The sequence below is a fragment of the Falco biarmicus genome, chromosome 8 (assembly GCF_023638135.1).
Source record: "Falco biarmicus isolate bFalBia1 chromosome 8, bFalBia1.pri, whole genome shotgun sequence".
In the NCBI taxonomy this organism is placed as follows: Eukaryota; Metazoa; Chordata; class Aves; order Falconiformes; family Falconidae; genus Falco; species Falco biarmicus.
In genome coordinates this window covers 7,483,210-7,505,853 of record NC_079295.1, presented here as the reverse complement: position 1 = coordinate 7,505,853, position 22,644 = coordinate 7,483,210, and the positions used below count along the sequence as shown (strand labels likewise).

General features: G+C 43.0%; 1 protein-coding gene across 14 annotated transcripts in view; it reads right to left on the bottom strand.

The window, feature by feature from the left end:
* The window catches only part of HDAC4 (histone deacetylase 4), a 267,202-nt gene that overhangs the window by 154,982 nt on the left and 89,576 nt on the right, over window positions 1–22,644 (bottom strand). For all 14 annotated transcript variants that reach the window (XM_056348110.1, XM_056348107.1, XM_056348108.1 and 11 more), the window contains one exon: window positions 8,153–8,224. In XM_056348110.1, the coding sequence (XP_056204085.1) occupies window positions 8,153–8,224 (72 nt within the window). Of the gene's footprint in view, window positions 1–8,152; window positions 8,225–22,644 lie in introns of those variants that run through there.

The following is a 22,644-nucleotide window of genomic DNA, read 5'->3' as shown; positions in this document are numbered from 1 at the left end:
TTTAATGAAATCTCTAATCAGATATGAATGAATCATCTGATATGACACAATTTCTTGAATGAAAAACAGATGGAAAAGTAGTAACGACTGAGTGGTTTAAATCACATGATAATAGTTAAGCCAAAGGGAGCAGATATGTAATCATAAGCACGAGTTTCAAGTTAAAGGACACACCAGCTTAAGGTAGATCTCAGATCAAGGCATTCAAGGGGCAAGTGCCAAGCCAGCACCAACCCATACCGGTAAATAGATGGCTTTAGTGTGAATGAACTTACTACGGCATCTGAGGCACAGAAATGCTGATTTCACAGTTGCTCAGTGGCAGGACGAACAAGGCGGCGATCGAGGAGGACATCCCTGCACAGCCCTCTTTGAGAAGTCTGGAGAGTCTGTGCTTTAGCAAAGCATGGGCACGCAGAAGGAAACCATGCCGGCAAAGCTGAAGAGCTCACGCTGCAATCCAGCTTTCAAAAGACCCTGTATGTTGAAGGCAACATCCCATCTTTCAGGACTTAAGAATTCAGAACAAAGTTAAACCATTACACGTCGGCAGCAGTCTTGCATTAACTCAGCGCGTCAGTGTTGCTAGGGCTTTTCAGCTTGAAGTAGCTTGGTTACAATTTCTGTTTGTATACTTGGTGAATTATGTCTCAGACTAAATCGTTTTGGGGTTTGGAGCAGGCTTTCTGGGGCAAGGAGAGGGGAAGAGACAAAAAGGGAGAGGAAAGGTCTGTTTAATCAACCGACAGCAATTCTCCAGGTCAGCATCTGGAGACTGTTACATTATTTTAGGCGTCACTGCACAAGCCATTCACCTGATATTCCCTCCACCGCCCAAAGACAAAGCAGAGTCAAATATAGCCCTGAAAATCAATACACGCTGTGGAAGAGCCTCAAGCATCTTTATAAATGTATCTCGTGTCAGGCGAGGAATTCCTAAAATCCTAGGAACGCAGGTGGCTGCTCAGAACAGACCTGTAGCATCTATTTCCCCTTCAGCAATAAACTACCCGGAGTTAAGTTTGGCATAAAGCACTCTGGGGAGCTCCGTAGCACAGAGCACACCAACGAAAAGGGAACGCGGACCAAAGCAAACATGCTGCTAACAAACCAGTCCTCCGCAACGCCTCCACCCTCATCCTCCAGCTAACACATCCATCTAGCAGGCATCAGGAGAAGCTGATGGAAAAGGGGAGTGGAGTACAGGGTGTGTTGGACCACCCCAGCCACAGGACAAGCGATAGTTTGAAAAGGTGAGGGAATTACAAATAAGATAAAATAACAACACAACAAAGATTTCATCTGGATTAGCTCTCCAGGGTTGCAGACACAGGTAAAAACATCCAGAGTGGAAACACACACCACAAACAAGACACGGCACAGTCACCGAAAGATCACATCACAGAATTTTTTCACCAAGAAATGCCTCAATCTGTGATCAACTTTCCATGAAATATTTATCACTTTCCATTCATTTCACGGTACTGTTATTTTTAGAAGAGCCAGAAGCAATGGGAACAGATTACTGATTAACAATTCAAGGGAGCCTTTAAATGTCTGCTCATACCATGCCATCTCCTCCTTCCCTAAGAAGTCAAAGTTTAATGTAAATACCATCTTGCATTCAAAGACTCTTCCCTCCATCACCTGCTTTTAGATAAAAGCAAAAGCACAAAACAACCTTTCCTTTGGTAGAGACTCGGTGAGAATTATCATTTTTGAAAATAACACTTTGTGAACAGTCAGAACTAAGCAAATCCAGTGAAACCTATAGTTGATCAGTGTGAATTAATAAACTAAACAAGGTGAGGGAAGAATAAAGAAAAATAGCAAGTTGGGTCTTGCAGTAAAGCAAACTTTCCTGCCAGTTACCTTTCATCTAAGAAAACAGCTCTGTATTCAAGCGCTTAAGATTTAAGTGCTGCTTTCAGCTTTTAAGAGGAACAAGTTGTTAATAATTCATCCCACCTCCTCCGTTTAATAACCATTTCCTCGTGGGTAAGAAAGGAGGTGACAGCTAAATATTTTTTTCAGAGACAAAACAGAGTTCAGGAGCTGTGGGCTCCTGCTCTTCCCACCCCACAGGACCAGAACACCCACGTTCTGGGCAGATGACAAAGCAGTACCCACTCCAGCAAACCCACCTCAGGAAGACAAGTGGCTTAATCCCTTGCAGAATGAAGACGCTGGAGTTCAGGCAAGAGATGGTGCCTCACCAGGCTGGCCAGAAAGTTCACCCCTCTTGCATACATCCCTACACACGCACACAACCCTGCAAAAGGCACGTACTGATGGAGAGTTGAAGAGTCATTAAATTATCCTATGACCGTGACCAACAAAACCTGAGTTTGGGTGCAATGTTCGTCCAGCAAAGGCGTCCTGAAGCTTGAACTTCCCTGCTACTCTGCAGGGAGCTGCCAGAGTTTCCAGGTGTGGCAATTCCCTCCCTCGTCCTGCACAAATAACCCCAGATTTGCTGACCACGTTCTGGACGTGCTGCAAAAGGGTTTTTATGAAAGCACAACAATACAGCAAATCATGCGTGGAAATCTCAGAGCTGGCTGAAGCGTTATGCAAAGCTTTCCTTGCCGAGCATTGGGTTAAGATGAGCTTTAGTAGCACCTCTAGCTGGTAAAACACTTTTATTGTCATTGCCTGGGCTACATTTTGCAGTCTAGCTTAGGGTTGAAAATACCACCTCCTGCAGTAAATACAAGGTTAACTTTATTTTAACCATCGAGGCTCTAAGCTACACTAACCTGCCATTTCTCCGCTACCTTATGCCAGAGCATCTAAATGGTGGCAAAATTAATATACCAAGCCTGACAAAAACAGCTGCAGCTTTTAAATAAGCTAACAGTAGGACTATAACCAAACAACTATTTAATTTGCTTAGTGTATGGTTGTGACATTAAAACGGTTTCTCATGAACTCAATGATAATTTGGGGGTTTGGGGTGGGTTTCCCCCCACCTCCAGACTCCACAGAGAATAGATCAGGGTATTTTTTACATTAAAGGATTAGATTTTCCGTGTGTGAGCTGTACTTCTGGGGCACAATAAAACCATACGCCGTTCCTGTACTAACACGTCCCAGTGTGAACAAGGACGAACAGGCTCCTGTCTGTGGAGGCGCAAGCCTGTCGGGAGCCCCAAATCCTAACTGACCAGCCAGCAATCTGAACCTGCTTCAAAGCCCCACTGCGCCACGCTGATTCGGTACCTTTCTGAAGGAGCTTTAGAAGTAGACACACTATAGAAAGCAGGCAAGTATCTGAAAACACGGTGCAGTGAGAGGGCATCCTGTTCCTTTGAAAGGATAAATTAACAAAGGCATGGTATTCGGCTCCGTTAGACCAACTGGACTACCACTCCTTCCTCTTAGAGACAGGGATTAATCTCCAATTTCAAAAGCCTGTAAAATCGTGTAACAATATTAGTCTAGAGGCTCTTGCAAACCATTTATTCACACATACATCAACATTTTTTTCAAATGAATGTGGAAGTGAGACTGGTTAATTAGATCCAGAACGAAGAAAAAGCAGGGAGCTGAAATCTCATGCATAATCTTCTGGCTGCCCCTGCTCTTGCCAGTGTTGGATCCAGCAGAGCCCCGGTACCATACTGGAAGAGCCACCCCAAGGGCTGAGCAGCAGCACTGGAGCAGATACCGCAGCAGGAGGTCCATGTAGGCAGCGGCATGGATGGAGAGCAAGAGGGCAGCCACGTCAGGAAGAGCCGCTTCAGGCAGCTTAATGCAGAAGATGCAGCGGCTCATCACCACCATTAGGATATCCCCAGTCAAGCCCCTGTTGCCCTTCTAGCAACTGCTCAGCAGCAGCCACCCCCTATGCTTTGTTTAACCCACCAACTCCTAGCGTTTTGCAGCAGACTACTATCAACCCTCAAAAACTCATCAGAAAACCACCACTGATTGCTAACATGCACGACAGCCTCACAGACCGCCAGTGGGCTCCCACACAGCTGGAGAACAATCTCAAAAAGGCATTCCGCCTGCTCCACAACAGCAACCAGAGAGAGGTCTTCACCTACGGGGCAAGAAGCCCAGTTTCTTCCTCCTCGTACCATGCATGTGCATGCTGCAATGGGTATGTCCCAATGCAAACTATTTGTAAGCTGCCATCAACCACAGCAATGTTAGATGATTTCATTATTACTTTTATCACAACTTGGGAACGCATCCCTGAAAAGCCAATGGAAATGCTATGGGAAGGGGAATTTCTTTCCTAATATAGTAATTGTACCATACACAGATATCGCCAGGACTTCATATTAGGCCATGACCAACGCACTGGGGAAACACGGCTGGTTGGTTGAGACTGTTCATCCCAATTTGCAGTTTTATTACATAAAGTTTAAAAAGGGCCAGTTTCCACCTTATTTATTTCTAGCATTTTACTTCTATATCACAGCTATAAAGCTGTTTTCACATTTCTAATACTAAGGAAATTACTTAAGATTGTTTTGTAGCAAAGTGAGCAATTATAAACTTTATACTAACAAGAAAAAATGAAAATACTTACAGGAGGTAGTTATCTGAAGTACCATAAACACAGCCTTATAAAGAAAGAAAAATCATTCCACAAAGTATGCTTAATGAAGTTCTATTTGATTAACCTCAAGGATGGTAGCAACAGCACACAAGTGATGTTTTTATCAGGATTATCTGGGTATTTACACAAATTGAGATCTTTAAGGCTGCCCCCCCCAGCTTTGCACTATGGAAAAGGCATAGAATATCTCAGTTCAAAAACACAGGAAGAAAAAGTAAGAGGACAAGAGAGCTCTGTGCTTCCCTCCTTACATAGGAATCACTGCCCTTATGCAGACTACAGCTAAGTTTAGTGCTAAAAAGAAGAAAAATACTTTTAAGGACACAAATACTTAAAAAGCAGTATACAAACTTGTGGGACAATTCCTTCCAGTGGCAACCTCTGTGCTCGTGCATCCAAGAATCTTTCTCTGCTGTTAACCATGGCTACTGAATCATCATGAGATTTTTTCCCATGTAACGTGAAGTGAAAAATAATGTGTAGTCCTTGATCTGAAGATCTTCGAATTCGGCAAGTAAAGGTTAAGGAAAAGCAACATCACATAATAATCGCAACAATTTATTCCCTTTCCTCCCCGGGCCAAAGAAGCAGTAATATTCTGAACCCAAAAAGCAGAAAGCAGCATTATCAAACAGATTATTTTATTCCTGTGTGAGATGTGGGTTGTGGGGGTTTTGTCTTGTGTTACTCCTACAAGTAACTAAGAAATTCAGAAGCACCAATTATAAGTGATACATTTGTAAAAAGAGAAAGTACTTTCCTTCCTCAAATTAATCCTTAATTTATGCAAAAAGAAGATAGGAATCATCTTCCCAAAAAACACACCTGGCTGATGACTGAACTCCATTGTACTCAACCCAATTCACTCCTAAAACCATTTCATAAAAGTGATCTAAATATTTCTGTTTTATAGTTGAGATGCTTCCGCGGGACCACACAGGTTTAGGGCCTCGTATTGTACATCCCTTTCTCACCTTTTTACATCAGAGAAGAACAGCTAACAAGGATCAAACCCCTTCTTCATTTGGATGATAGTGAAGAGAAACGTTTTGGTTTCCGACCAACACACCGCAACGGTTTTATCTTACATAGAAATGCAGTTCTGGGGATAAAGGTTCATCATCCACTCAAGTTTATTCAACGTGAGGGGTACAAAACAATTGCTTTACCATGACCAGGACGGGATAAGGTTATAAACTAACTATCCCAGGAAGTGATTAAGCATATTTTTTTTCTTGAAGCTGTTTTTCAACACCATTATTTCAGCCATGCCTGAGACTTGGAACAACACCCCACAAACCCACACACAACTTGTTTTTCCAGAGCAATACTTGGTGTTACTTCTCCTTTCTTCTCTCAGAAGAATCTGCAGCAAATTGCTAAAGGTAGTAACGATAAAATACAGACATGACAATCATTTGCCCAAGTGGGTAACTCTCTCAATGTGACAGCAATTTTTAACAGTCATTTTAAAAACCCACCAGGATACATAGGTATAGGCAGGCACCACACCTGAAAGCCAGATGATGCGCCACTTCCAAGATCAGTGAAATTTGTTTGCATTTCCAAATGTGCCAAAATCTCACATCTAATTACCGTTCTGGAAATCAAAATATAAGACAGACATTTCCAGCCCATGTACTCACTGCAGGGCTGAAATGATTTCTCCAAAATTTAGCAGAAACTGAGTAAGCGTTGGGACTTGAGTGAAAAGTACCGGGGTGAGCACTCTCCAGAGTCAATGTCACATCTAGCATAAGGTCACATTTTCATTCCCAGTCGGTCCTACCCTTCGCCTGTTACATGCACAACCAGCCTGAGCTTTCCAGCATGAGGCAGAAATTCCCGTGGCTCAAATGCTGGCAGAAGTCCTTCAACAAAGAGACGTCGCTGCCTATCTCACATCCCACCCACTCTGCATGAGCACAGCACCCCAGAGACGGCCAGCTGTTTATTTTTTCAGTAGGCATACAGGTGAGCTATTAAAAATACTCAAAATGGAGTCCAAACAGTAAGAATTCCATAAATCCTGTATGAGTCCGTAACACCTTCAAAAAGCCTCCTTCAGGTTACCCAAGCTGTTAACCAGCATCAGCCTTTGTCCTGAAATGCCTCAGAAGGAAACATCAAACCTAACAAGCATCAACAAAAATAAATAAAGAAAGAAAACGAAACCCAAACAAACAAACAAAAAAAGCCCAAACAAAAATGAAAATGAGAGTAAAAGACTAAACCCCACCACATCCACAATACTGGCCATTGATCTACTGACAGAAAAGAGGACTGTGACTCCACTTGTGCGAAGCCACAGAATGCAGTCCAGCACACTGACACAAAGTAAGTTTAAGCTGACCTGTGTTACCACAGTAGACTTAAAATGAGAATCTCTCTCAGGGTTAGGGAAATACAACCTCCCTTACCTGACAGACAAGTTTTGGAGCACACTGAGGGAAGAGAGATTTCTCAGAATCCAAAGCCACACACTTGCACCTGGGAAACAAGGATCTCTTCCTTTTTTTTTTTTTTTCCCCCCCCCAACACAACAGCTCTACCTCCTTAAAACTTTCTTTCCCCAGATACACGTTTAAGTCCACAAAAATCTAGGTTAGGTCACAGCCCTTTTCCACCCACCCACCCCCAATCTACTGAAATTGTTTTGAATAAGCTTCGTTTACATTTTTCTAACTTGCATTACCAGAAGGGCTTAGATCTTCTGCAAGATCTCTTCCTTAATATAAAAGGACCTAAAGGCATTTTGGACGGCAACAAAGAAGGGAAAGTTGGGGTTTTGGAAAACTCGAGCTCCTACCTAGAAAGTAGATAATGCTTCATATAGCCTATCATCCCTAGTATAAATATCTCTACCTGTTCACACCTGGAAACAAAACACTTTTGGAAGAAAGAAGGAAGAAACACAAAAGACAGCAGCAGAGCGCTTTCTATAGCATTTTGTGTTTTGTGACCAAAACTTCGGTTTCCATCACCTGAAGTGCTGCAATTGTGAGCCGTAAGATCTCTCTCAGCTGCGTGAGTAGCAGACAGTCTCCATACGAACACTGTGTCATACCAGAAGGACCAGACCCAAGAAATACCATAGCAGGATCATCAAAAGGCAAGAAAAGCAAACAGCCCAAAGCCCAGCATGATACGCTTTGATCAGCCTGTGTTTGGCTCCTCATTTCAATACAAGGAGGTTTCTCCTTAATGGGAGCAGCAACTCAAAAACCTACTTTGCTGCACAGTGCTCCTTTTAGGCTGTGAAAGGACTCGTACTGCTTTGTTTTGCTGTCCTCCCCTTTCTAAGGAAAGGGAAACAACTCCAGCCAGGTGAGGCTCTCCTTAGCCCCTTGCCAAGGCAGAGGGCTGAGCTACTTCAGACTCCCAAGGCTGCTGTGCTCCATCCTTCCCCCACTCCCAAATCCCACTCGCCCAGCCTGGGAAAGTAGATGTGTGCAAGTTCTAACACACTTTGTTCCAGCATTTTGCATTTGCATTCTGCTCTCCCACTTGCAAGAGAGAGCTGCAGAGTATTTTACTGCATTCCCAGAATAGGAACAATATTTAATAAAAGTTTCTTACCAGAGCTAGGCATGTGGTTCACTCTAGGTGGATTCAACAGCTCTACTGGCTGGTCTCTGCCAGAAAGCCCATCTGGAAAGAGAAAAAAAAGATGAAATTTAAAAAAAAAAAAGCCAAAACACATCAACTTTTTGATTACCTGAGCTATTTTTAGACATTCCAAGCAGAAAAAAAGATCACTAACCAGTTATCAATGTAAAGCAGAAACACAAGTAGCATAAATCAATAGAAACAAGAACATTAACAGGACAGCTGTATAACAACTGCTTACACTAAAGCATAAAATAAAAGATACTGCATCCCGAATTACGCTCAGGTTTTCCAGGTCTTTAAATCCACAACTGGTACTGATCCCAATCCAAGGAAATACACATGTCAGCTTATAAACCTTACCATACAATAACTAAATTGCAATTCATTCCTTGCTCTGAGAACCGAGTGAGTTAAGACAGAAACGCAGCTCTGTGAAGCAAAGTTGAAGAATAGCTGTAATATGCCAGGGAGATGTTAAGGAAAACTGACAAATCACTGCAGGAGATTAAAATGCATAGACATGCATAACAAGCTCCATTTTGCATAAGTTTGGATTTCAGAAAGGCATTAAAAACATATTTTGTAAATGATATGCAGAAATCCATCTTGCCGAAGCAGTTCTCTATTTAAAATATTTCAAAGATTGTATCTTGCATTCAGGTACAGTTAAAACAGAAGAACACAGTACCTACTGCTGTAGACTGCCAGACCAGATTTTCTGGTCACCCATTCCCCTCCCATCTACACCCACCCCCCCGCCCCCCCAATACAAGTGGCAGCAAAAAATGCTACATTATGTTTTCAGTACTTAGATTACGAATACTTGAATACAGAAAACTTATCTCAAACCCATTTCTTCCACTGTAAATACCTGCACCTTTGCCAGTTCCATCTCACTTGTTCTCCTCTAATGCCTTTCTGTGCTCTGTGCTGCAGCACAGATACGATCAAGCCAAACCCTGTCTGGAGACATCAAAGAAGTCACCCCATCTCTCTCGGTAAAAGCAAAGGACAGTATTATAAAAATGTTAAGATGTCAGTAGAACATTAACACACATACAAAACAAGAAAAAAAAAAAAAAAAAACCAAAAAAAACCAAAAAAAACCATCACACTTTGTGTTCTTCTCCCTCTTTTCTCCATTCCAGCTTTCTGTAGAGAAAGCATAGTTGGGTCTTCTCCATCACTGGCATGGGTTTGCCTCCAGTGACCATACCCAAGGATCAGCGCAGCCTCCGGCAGTATGTCAATAAATTAAATTATAGCCATGCCGAGTTCTTCTCAGACAAGTAATATAGATTATTCACACTATAATTTTTTCGGCTTTTGGCTTGTTACTTCTAGAGCCAAGAGAGTGGCTCGCCTCTCTGTACCAGTGGCCAGCCTATGGCATCAGTGGGATGAGACTCGGCCAGCTGAGCTTCACCTGCGCAAGCCGCAGGGAGCAGCAAAAAAAGGATGAGGCAATGGACTGAAAGGGTAGAGAAACACATCGCTATTTTAAATAACATTCAGCTATCAGCCTCTACAGATTCACATCCCAGTGGTCTCTGCAGATCAGAGTGTAAATGGATAGGGGGGAAAAAAAGAAAAAAAAAAAAAGATCCTTCCTGGTTACTATAAATGTCAGGTTTTACAGCTTTATTTTTTTCTGTAAGACAGGCATTCGTTGTCATAGCCTTCATTAGTAATTTTTTAATTCATTGGCGAACTTCAACCCCACTTGCTGCTGAAGCTTTTGCTATGTTTCTGCACTAAATGTGCCAGCACCACCCAGGGATCATGAGCAGTTCCCAAAACTCATCACTTCAGCCTGTCAGCAGCTGAAAAAAAAAAAAAAAAAAAAAAAAAAAAAAAAAAAAAAAAAAAAAAAAAAAAAAAAAAAGATAAAAATCACTCTGCTGGGCTCCCCTAGCAACGAAGTAGCAGCAGCCCCAGCTGTACCTGCATGTGCCATGGCTCGGCCGGAGAGAGCATCTGGGAAAAGGGAATGCTCAAGAGGGAAAGGCAGGAACAGCCCCAGGACTCCCACCTTTTCGTGGGGAGCGGAGTACTTTCAGGTTCTCTGCCGAGCTATTTCAGGTGAAGATGTGCCGTCAGAGGAGAAGGACCCACCTACCACACCGAGCCCTGCACCAGCAGCCCAGGTGCTCTACAAGACAAATCCAGGTCAGCTTTGACGAGAATACCCATTTGCAGCGAGGCTGTCGGAGCAAAGGTGCGCTTCCTCATGCTAACCCCAGCAGTTTTGAACATGTGACATATTAAACCTGCACCTCCAGCAGCACAAAGCTGCTGGTAGAGGACAACTGACAAAAGCCCAGCTATCCATGGCATGAGCCCACAGCAGGCTCTCCTGCTGGCCAGACACCGTGGATGGGCACCTGGACAAAGCAGGCAACCCACGCTGATGCAGACCAAACCAAGAAATCATGTTGCCTGTGGAGTTCCTCCAGCACTGCTGTGAATTTTCAGTCTCACCAGTGCATCAGAGATCACCAAGAAAAGTGTTCGTTAGTGGGGATTTTTAAGGCTTTTTTTTTTTTTTTTTTAATTCTAAGAAATAAAGTACCTACATTTTTCAACTATTTAAAAAAAAAACCCAAAAAACAAAAAACAAAAACACAAACCAGCACTCCTCAATCTTTGTCTCAGAATGAGTAATAGACTAATCACAGAAGAACATTTAAGAACATCTTTTAAAGTACCGATACTTTAAACACTGGAAATGAAACCAAACGATGTAAGACCAAGGTTCTATATTTGCTGTATTGATTGATTAAAAAAAATAATTCTCTATTTGTTGGGGGGGGGGGAGAAAGAAAGAAAGAAAAAAAAAAAAAAAGAGGTGGTTTAGCAGGAGTTACTTGTGTAAGGCACCTCTTCTCCTAAGCTACTAGTATGGATGAAAAAGGGTTAAAGTAAAACGTAAACACGCGAGCTGGCACATCACTTGTATCCTCCTGAGGGGTAAGCTACCTCACACCCCAAGCACACTAAATGCATCCACCCCGCAATTGTAACATAGCAAATATGCTATCTGCACAAGTTGTTTACCGTATTTATATTTTTTAAACCCTTTGAGTTGGAGGGTCCATACCACAATCATTTCACCCTGCTTGCTCCTGATAACCTACTGTCTTGTTTCCCAGCCCTTGTACTCTCCTCTCCCATGCAACTTGCAGACAGGTACATCACCTCTGGCTGCAGGACAAAAACCTGCACTTCCAGGCAGGCCCACGCAGCCCCTGGGATGACCCAGGATGTACCTGGGGCACCTGCATTCACTCCCACTGCAAATACACCTCCACTTCTGGAGGGGAGGGGTGGAAGCACAAGCATGCAGGTGGCTGCACAGAGGTTGCAGCGCCCATGCAGCACCAGGCATCCCCGTGCTGCAGTTCCAGGCAGCAGCCCCACAGAGGGAACCAAGCATCCCTAGCATCTCCACAGTTAATAAAACGGTGAGAAGCAAAGCAATGTTGAAGACATTTCCATTTACTCGCTTTCTAGCATCTAAAGGAGTTTTGGGTTTGCTTTTTTTATTAAAAAAAAAAATGAAGTAGCTGTAAACAAACACAAGTTCTGCTCTATTGCTCCCCATACACATGCCTTCTCTGTTACTATAGGACACCAGCAGCAGTGAAAAAGCCAGGCCCTCGGAGAGATTTCAAGCTCATTTTATACAGCTACTATGACTCACTGCAGAAGCCGCGCACATTTGAGAAGCCTGTGCTCTGTACCCAGACTGCCCCAGCCACAACTCACGTTGTCCTTTTCCCAGCAGCATCCCAACAGCTGTAGGCCAAAGCCAAAAAGTCTTCCTCCAGCCACCTCCATAAATGCAAGCAGTCTCTCTGGTTTCAGACGCCACTTGCTGTCAGGATACTGCAGGGGATTCCCCAAAATCAACACGGTTGTACACTGGGTCAGCTACTTAGGGTGAGAAATACTCTTTTGCTCTGGATTGCGGTAGTTGCACAGGATCTGTGTTACGCAAAGATGCAATGTTTCATCTATCAATGAGCTTCACTCAATAAAAAACTGAGTGTCTTGGACTCAAAACTTTGCTTCACATGCAGGGTCAGCTTGGTTTTTGTGAGCCCAAAAACAAAGAAAGAAAAAGAAAAGAAAACAGAACACAAACTTGGCTTCTCGAAGCAGTTAAGCATTCTTCTTGTCTCTTCAGCTTCCTACAACGAGCTAAAGATGCTACAAGAAGCAAAGAAATAATTTAGTCAAGAGCCTAGGTGATCAGTTTATTAGGAAAGTTAAAATACTGCAGCATTTAATGAAGCATCATATCTACTGCCAACACAATACTGACACTGCCCCCACTCCCTAACAAAAACGAACAAACAAAACCCCAACCCAACCCAACCAAAAAAACTTAAGCCTTCTGAAAGGAGCAGAAGAGTCCCTTACACCAGTCTGAAAGAAGGCTTTAAAACCCTAACTGCGCTACACCAAATTTTGATCAATTACTAAAATCCATAACACCCAGTATACCAGGGTTCCTCCTTGTTCAGCAATACTGCTGCCCACAAAAGCGCTTACTTTGATCAATTCATTCTCTCAAACAGAGGAGCTAAACCCATGTCAAACTTTTAACGAATGATCTGTTAAAAAAATTCTAAGAACTGACAGCTGAAAGATGGAGGGGTTTGGAGGCCTAGGCTGTGATTACGTGCTTTATATGAAAGAGAAAAAAAATCCCATGTATTGCATATTCAACTGTGTTGCTTCATAGATCCTGTTGCACCATGACACTGAAGATAATCTGGTCACCTGGGGTAATCTAAGCCTCAAGAAAAGTGTGTTTTCTGCTACTGCTGCACTGGGTTTTCTTATCACCATTACTGGAGACACTCTCCTAAGCCAATCAATGTATAATTGACCTTTGTGTGACAGAGGAAAAGCAAGATGGTTTATCCCAACACTTTGAAAGCACTACCAGAGCGGTCTAGGTCTGTAAAGGCTAAAATGAATACAATCCGTTTCCTTTACAAAAAAGTTTTACCCCCACCTACTACCTTCACAAAGTGTTCAGCTCCAATCCTCTCCACAATTCACCGCATATCTACAGAGAAAGCTTTGACAATTACAGAACTAAAAGAAAAACACAGAAATTACCTGTGCCACACACAACTCTACTTTTATCCCTGTTACTGCCTAGAAGGGATCACAGGGGTGGTTTCTGCAGCTCCCAAAAAGTGGGCAGGGATGGGAAGCAGCCTGTCTTACTGCCATGGACAGACAAAGAAAGTGCGAAGAGGTCAAACCGTGCAATCATGATTTCACTCTTTTACAAACCACAAACCCCAATTTGAATAGTACTGAGACAAACCAGATTACCTACAAAATATTTCTGAGCTCTCTAGTAGCCAAATTTTTTTCCCTAAGCTACTACAAATAATTGTCAAGAAAACATCCTCTTGAATTAGTTCCGCATGAATCAACCTAAGGTTTTCACCAAAAATACCAGAAAAGCGCAGGGCTGAGTTGTCCCAGTTGTACCGGGGAGGCTGAACTGGGCAGATTAATCCCAGGGCTGACAGCAGCCGGCAGTGAAATGAATGCCTGCAGCCTGTCCGGTCCAAGATGCTCACCAGGGAAAGACAAACTGCACCATCCATCGAGCCTGCAAGGAGGCAGACACCAGCCTGTCTGATTTATGGCTTGAGTTAGAGAACATTTAGTGTAGCTTAATTTCCAGATGGGTATTTCTAGTCATTAATTAATAAGATGAAGCCATTATTCATTGATGGGAACACTTTATTTTTATCCTAGTCTGTTTCAAAGAGTTGTTTAAGTTACTTTAAAAATATAGCCAGGACAGGTTTGGAAATAGGTGGGTTTGCAGGATTTAAGCATGTTGAAAACAGCAAAACAAAGGCAAGATGGCTACAGTACCCTCCAGAATAAGACAGAAACATGCACAGATAAAAAAATTCTCAGAAAAGATGAAGCAGCAAAATGAACATCATCATCATCCAAGGCAAAGGCAAAACAGGGATGTACAGCTTTATTACCTCAAAGAAAAAAGAACCAAAAAAGAGGTTAAAGCATTCAGTGAGCTCTTAGAAAGACTGTAAGCAGCCTTACTATAATTAACTCTGATGAATTTAAAAATGCAAGGCAGAACTGGGAATGAAGTGGTTATTTAAATAGTTTTCCACGTATCCAGATCTTTCACCCTGATGCAAATCACCCTGGCCTACTTGAATACCTTGAGTAAAGTGATGAACAACCAGCATGATCTTTAAAGGACACCCAGGGTACAGGAAAACTTCTGCAGACCTATAGAAGTAAAACTTGAAGAGAGGCAGGGGAGAAAGGCAGGAGCAAGAGGTACAGAAAATCGGCATTATTGACTAGGATTTTATTTCCTGAAAGAAAGGACAATTTCAAGAGGCAGAACAAAAACAAAACAAAAAAAAATAATCAGGTAACAGGTAAAGCAAGATATGAAGTTGAAGGCAGGCAAATGACTTGTTTCTCTGTCAGTTTGCCTGGCTGGCAAACTGGCAAAAAAAAAGTTATTTTACTCAAGTTATAAAAGAAGACAAGCAAAAAAAAAAAAAAAAAAAAAACCCAAACCAAAAAAACCAACCACACAAAAACAAAAAACCCCCACCAAACCAAAAAAACAACAATCCACATTGAGATTGAGAGGCTACACAGGGCACATCAGTAAGAAAATCAGGTCTTCATGAATCCCCCCAAATGAAGTACGCACCTGGTTTAAAAGGGCCCCTCAGTCATGATCTGCTTCTGGATCTACCACATGCACCGTGCTGTGGCAGTTCACAATTCACTGGTAAGAGCCATAAAGCTGCATTTAAAACTCAGGTTTGTCCTGACACCCTGGAGATCCCCCCCGTTAGAGCGTGAGATGCAGAGTTGAACGGCAAGCTGGAAAATGGATGGACACATGAGAAAAACCCTACCCACCTTAATGATGATGTTGATAATATTAACAGTCAAAAGTACAGTTAAAAATGAAAAATACCTGGCAGAACAAGGACACAACAAAGAAAAGACGAAGGACTTTACAAAACTGAGCATCCACTGTCGGGCAACAGCGCAGAAGATGTAAGTTCACTCCAGGATGCATTAGCAGGCACATATAGACAAGGCAGGGGAGGTCATTACTCAGGGATGTGACAGACTCTGCGGCCAACGTGCTGCCCCCTGGTTTAGATTCAACACCACAAGATGAATTGTAGGCAATCTAGGGAAAAACCTCTGAGAAAAGATTTTAGAAAAATGAAATAGAGGGTCCACAGAACTCGTAGTTTTTCTACCATCAGCCAGTTCTCAGCTGAGGGAAGATGACACAGTGGCCCTGAGACTCTTTCAGGATAAGCAATTACGTGCTAATGCAGCGAGTTTGAGACCTCTTGACCAAATAAATTTCTGGTCTTCCTTAGTCATATACTTTCTGGAAAACACTTCACTACATAGCAGTAATTGATTATTTCTGAGAAGACAGGGAATTATCCCTTCTGTAAGCAACAAGTCCCAAAACCTGAGACCTTGCCATTGAACTGCCAGTCCATGTCCTCCAGGCGAGGCAGCTACTGCCACTTGCCGTTCACAACTTCGGCTTCCTTTCCAAGCTGGTTTTGGAGTGGGCTTGGCACACAAATTGCAAAACCTCCAATGGACTCTACCATTCTCTATAATACAGTAGGAAACAAAAATATTGTTTCCATATTTCCAGTTCGTAGATAAGGAAAACTAGTGCAGAGGAAAACTGTTGAGCAGTCAGACATCCCAGTAAGACATTAGCAACAGTCTAAGTGACTGCTGACGAATTTGGTAATTGTTTCTTTGCAAACCACTCACAAAGCACTAACCAGATGATTTTGGCTATTTTTTCCCCAGATAGATACAGCTCAAAAGTTTGCCCCTGTACTTTCCAAGCCAAAATAAAAAGAAGCTGTTCTGTCTCAGTGTCCAATCGATAAAAAGCTTCAGGCAAAACAAGGCAGCTGACAGTAAGCCCAGGATAAACAGCCATCAGTTGGTATCTAAGAGACTATCCCAACCACATCCTTTCAAGAGCATGCATCCACATTTAAAATTAAGCTTCTGCTAAGGACAGAAAGAAAGGGGATGTTTCTGGATCAATGACTCCTGAATTTGTAGTTGTCCTCAAGAAAACAATTACCTTGTTCTCCTCACCGCTTTCTAGTAAAACAATTACGAACTTGTCTCACAAAGAGAAGAGAGATCCATCCCCTTCTCTCCAACCACGCCACCTTCCCCATCTGCTTCACGGTACAACTGGAAGTCACTTGAACACGACAATAGCGCACTTCATCGAAAAAGACAGAACCAGCCTCACAGTTACCTTCTCCTAAGGGATGAGCTGGTGCGTGCTGCATCGGGGTTACCTTCCAAGCCGGTATGAAGAGGCGTGTTGGCAGGATCCGCTTCCATTTTGTTAGGAGCGGAGTGGCTGCCCCACTTCCCACACTTTTACGCATCCTGTAGTTTTAGTTGCATCACAGAGCAGTCTGAGCACACGGCCTGGATTTTTTTTTTTTTTTTTTTTTTTTTGGGGGGGGGGGGGGGGCGGACGGGGGATACATCTCAGACTCAACCCGAAATGCCCTCCAGTTCACCTAACACACTCCAGCCAGTAAAAGGGGACTCGTGTCTGGGGGACTGGCCTGAAGGCAGTCCTAAAGCAAGCTTCAGAACAATCCTACACAGCCTGTACACCTCATCAGCAACATTTGCTGTGCTCTACGGAGCTGATCCTCCGCACGGTACTTGCCATCACAGTCACGAGCTGTTCTTCTTGCCTTCCCCTTCCCCCAGCTCCCTCCCTCTGAGGAAGGCTGCCCAGCGGTCCGCAGCCTCAGCCCTTGCAATCAGGCTGCTGCCAGCCGCTTACGGGGGGACAGGCTGTGAAAAGTGAGAGCTCCTCACCCTGACCGGCACTGCCCAGGAGCTATGCGCTGTCTCCATTACACGTGTAAGCCCACGGCAATTTCATGGACCTCTTCCAGACCCAAGAACATCTTGTGGTTTTTTTCCCCTCTGCTATCAGCATACATGTACCACAGCCACATTATGAAAAGTATCTTGCATTTTTATACATGAGCTGGGGGGGCTGTTTTGCTGAACAAGGTACAAACGGTATTTTTCTGTGTTACTTTTTGGTAGGATTTGGGGTGGTTCTGCCCATTGCTGTATTTCTAAAACCGACCGTGCATTAACCTTGTAGCCTTGGGATGCCAAGCAGCTAAAATAGGATTGCTGAGGAATACAAGTCTCCAGCCCTGACCGTTAAGAACAGCCCGCTAAAACACCCTGACTTGCATATTAATGGCTACGGCGTGTAACAACAAGTTAAAATATTAATAATGAGAATAGTAATTAGCATGGACATATTATTTATTTGTCTACTCATTTGAAATTTACAGAGAAAAAAAAAAGTCTTCAACATTTACAAGAAAGCAATTAAGGCAGCAAATGGATTATTTCTCTTTAAACCTATGAGAAAATGCTCAGTGCATATTTCCTCTCTAATTTGTCTGCACTCAAGAAGCTATTTTTGGAAGTCTCCCTAGACTGTATTGTAGCACCACATGTACTGTAATGGCATTTTAATTAGCCCAGAGAGCTGGAAGATGCACTACGCATCCGAAAGAGAAGCAGCCTAACAAAATGAGCCCATCCTTCTCTTCCCTTCTTTGAGATTTACAGCAGCTATCAAGTCAAAATACCAATTATGGTTTCAATTGGAATCGACTGTGACTGCTATAAAAATCCAGAGCATTGCAACAGCCTATAGAATTCAACAAACGTAGTATTTTAAGCACTATTTACTCATATTTTAAAGGTAGATGGTAAAAATAAAATGCTGCAGATATCAACAGGCAGGACAGCGGATAGAAGGAAAAGAAACAAAAAAAATCATTAGATTTGGGCTCTAAATATGTTAGGGTTTGGCCTGCAAGTATAAATAAGAAAATAGCCATTTAGATGAAAGCTAATCCATTCCTCTTTATATGGGGTTGTTTATGGGTCTTTAGTATTATTATTACTACTGCTACATCCGATATACAAGTTAGCCACCTTCCATTGCAGTGAGTGACGTAACGCATAAACATCAGAACGGTCTTGTATATATTTAATTCGCCGTAATTCTGACTCCTTTACTTTTGATGCAGTAGAAACTAGGTCAGGCTGACATCCGCCTTGGTTACAGAAGAGGCTGACATACCTGCAGTGGTACACCTCCTTCATGCCCTTGACAATACTGATGACTCCAGAGACATTCACAGGTCCAGATGTCAGGTGGAGCATTCCACTGAAGCCAGCAGCAGACCACAGCACTCAGTACCTCACAAGCAAGAGCTATGGTGTGTTTCAAGCTTTCTTTCGCATTGTAATCCACATTGGTATTTCACAAGAGGCAGAAGATACTCTGGCGTAATGTCTACTAGAGCTTCATACTGCTTTCCCACCAAAACCTCAGTAAAGATACATCCAACAGATCCCACTTGGGTTAACACAAAGGTAAAAGTAACACTCGGCAACAGTCAATAAGCACGGCAACCTTTACCATATTAACAGGGGGTTACCCCAAAAGCTCAATACCTAAGATGTGTTAAAACAGGAAAGGCTGTAGTCCTCAGGATATTTAGAGATTAATATCCAAATAACAATACACTCCTTTTCAAATGCCAAATTGTAAAAGCGGCGTGTTCTACTTCCTATGCCATTATTTTCCTTATTCTTTGCAATGGGAGGATAATGCAACTCCTACTAAAGATTACAACCTTCAGTTTCTTCAGCAGACTCTGACGACTTGATCCGCACAGAAATTTGAAAGATAGGTCATTTTGGAAATCCACAGTAATAAAAGCATCCTTCACATTTAAATATAAGTAATCTAAGGTCTGTGGTAACCTATCCATTAGATTAAAGAGATAAAGCTTACTGAAAATGGTTTGACATAATTACAGCAAACAAGAACAGCTAGCCATTTCAGTAGACCTGCTTCCCCCTTTGGGCAAGGAAAGTCAGAACTCCCTGGAGCCAGCCTTTCCACCATCCCCCAGGCAGATAAAGCATTAAGTTGAAGAAAAAATAAAATACAAAGGAAAGAAATACCACATTAAAGAAATACCAGGTATAGTACGCTTTTGATGTGTATTCTTCCTTTTAAAGCCAAAAATATCCATATTTAATCCTGGTTTTCATTCCATTCTCCTGTAACAAGTTTCAGAATCAGCCCATTTGGTACACAGAAGACACCTATGAAGTCCAATTACGGACCAGCTCAAGCAGGCACTTCCAGTAGAAGCAAAGCACGTATCCTACACTCCGATCACTTGTCGCACCTTAGCCATTTCTTGCTGTCACTCAGGCAAGACGGAAAACCAAGAAAAACACTTGCTCCCATTCAACACCAAACACCTACCTAGCAAACGCAGCTTATCACAAAGGTGTATGGAACAGCAGCGTCCCGGCCGTTCCCAAACGTGCTCTGACACCTAAGGCAGGAGCCGGCTCAGCCTCCTTTGAGAGCTCCAACACCTCCCGTGGGCGATCCTCCTGCACGCAGCCGCCGGTCAATCTGAACAGCCGCCGGTTTTAGTTCTCCAGTTACAGGCTGCAAAGACCACTATCTTATTTCATGCACAGTCACCATTAAGCACGCATGCCATACCAGGACACCACTATGTCAGAGACCCAGCTCTGGCTTTGGCTCAGCTTACCCAATCGTTTCCCGCAGTCTCTCTTCTGCAGCCAACATATCAGAAGGTATTTGGTGGTGGGCATCCAACACCACCTCCTGCCTAGCGCTACCTCGAGCCCCAGGAGGACAGCTCAGGGTTTCCACCACATGGAGATTCATAGAATGGTTTGGGTTGAAAGGGACCTTAAAGATCATCTAGTTCCAGCCCCACTGCCCCAGACAGGAGCCCATATCATAATAATAATAAAACACATCATTGTGCATCATTGTGTTCCTGTCTCCCCAGGGTGCTGGGAGACTCGGGGTAGGGTCTGCAGGAGCCCACTCTGTCCTGATGTTAAATCCATCTCAGATGAGATGCTGCATGCACAACAAACCTGGTACTCCGCAGAGTACTTTCCCATGATCCCCACCCTATCTGACATAATTTCAACAACTACCAGCACCAGGCAGCAGGAAAATTGTCCCAGTCTACCTGCTCCTGATATAATACCAGCCATTATCTGCCAGCTTTAGGTAGTCTGCATATAATATCTTCATGTCAATTCATGTACAGATTTCTAAAATTTGGACTTCAGATATTTTTAAATCACAAGAGGGGGGAAAAAAAAAAAAAAAAGAAAAAAAAAAGACTACCATGTCAAAGCATCTAAAAGTAGATTCCACTTTCACAGACTTGGTGGAACAGCAATTTCCCCGCTTGCAACGAAGGAGCTGAGACTATGCTGTTTATTACTATAAATATATTCATAGATATTTTCCCTGGCACGAAGCACTTCAATTTTAAAGGCAAGAGATTCATCAACTCTTACGGATAGCTTCATCCTTACTGCTTTTATTCTGTCACTGAGCACACGCTCCTGGCAAGAGTGGAGGAGGGTACAATCTGCTACCATCTGCAGGGTGCTATCCATCTGAAAAGGTGACTGTCTTCAAGAAATTAGCATAGTCCAAGCATTAAACTTAACTCTGGAATATTACGTTCAACCAACAGACTCTTTCAGGAGCCATTCTGTAAATGTTCCTGTTCCCTGCTATCTGCATGGTGTGGGGTTTTGTCTTTTTTTGTAAGTTCTGATGTAGCTTTTTATCACAGGTGAAAAGAACTTTCCATCCTTCTTGGTACATGAATGAGGTAAAGAGAGTATTCCACAATCACAGATAAATATTTCTACAGGTGATCAGTATTCTCAATGTGAGGTGCTTAATCTGCTGAGACGGATCCCATGAACTTCAGCACATTAAAAAAAGCAAACTCCACAGGACTCCCTTGGCATTCAGCAGGAGAGGTGCTGCTGGCACCCAGCCATTTCACAATCATGGACTATTCAGAACACATGAATTCACATTTGATAGCTACAAATTCACAGATATAATGCCACTTTAATCACAACTAATATTTCAGTAGGTTTTAAAAACTGATTGGGGATACAAAAATGAAGCGAGGAAAGAAAAAAAAAAAACCCAACTTGAAATTATCTGCAATTGTCAGCAGAAGGAGACCTATGAAGCACATTTTAAAGGCAGGAGAGAAGGTTCAATAACCTGCTTAATTTTCCCTTCTCTCCGGTTGAATAAACTGTCAGGAAGAAATCCAGCTGAATGATAGCCTGGCTTTTCTACAGCTTCAAATGAGATTCCAGCTCCTGCCCACACGTTCCCAGGACACTATGTTCAAGCTAATGAGATACCAAGAGGAGAAAAGCCTTGCCACTTAAAGAGGGAATGAACTGTGCGTTACATGAACCAAATGGCATGGGCTTCCTTCCTTACCCCAGCCCTGCATTTAGCTAGCACACACACTAAATAAGACTCATCCACAAAACTATTTCCAAGGCAGGCTGCGTCCAAGGGCTCTGATCCTTTCCACAGAAGAAAAGCAAAGTGATAATAATTACTCAGCAACCCATTACACTAATGCTTTCAGAAAGCAGGCGAACCCAGGGAAAATTCCTTGACGAAGCAGAGGGCTGGGAGAATAGAGGCAAAGGAAACACGCTTGGACCCCTCCCTGGACACTGCTGGCAACAGGTACCATCTACGATTTCACTACTGAGCAGATGCCTTCTCGCTTTACAGGCTGCAGCTTCTCGAGTGGATGGCAGAATTGGAAAGAACAGAGGAAAAAAGGGAGAATTCTTCGTTGAGGAAAATAAAAAATGGAGACATGGAAACAGGACCGTCAGCAAACAGAGCATGACTTGAGTTTGATGGAGCTGCTGGGTCCCAGGTGGCTGTCAGACTGCAAGGCTCTGTGTTTCAACCTTTCAGAGTGCTCCATCAAGCCTTTCTTCTACAAAACAAGAGCTTAAAAACTGGGGGAAGACCCCACACAAGTGAAAAAATCCTTCAGAGATCTGAGAAAGCTTCCAATCAAAGGCAAAAACCAAACAGCACAGTCAGGGAAGCTGGACTGGACATGTCTGCTTTACACACAGGCTTGTCAGAAAGCTACAACTCCAGAAGCTTGATCCTAAGAGTGTTCTTCTCACCTCCCCGATGTCACACCAACCTTATTCAATGTGCATCAGGAACAAACAACAGCTCCATGGGTCCTGGTACCTCACATCTTTTTCCCCCCCGGTATCCCAGTAACCCCAGCTCCTCTCTCCCCCAGAGCTTCAGTAACGTAGCACAGTGTAACTTGTTTAAACCCAGCTCCCTCTATTTTCACATGCATCCATCAGATTGCCAGAATTATAACTAACCCATCCTGAGTGAGATCAGTCTGCTC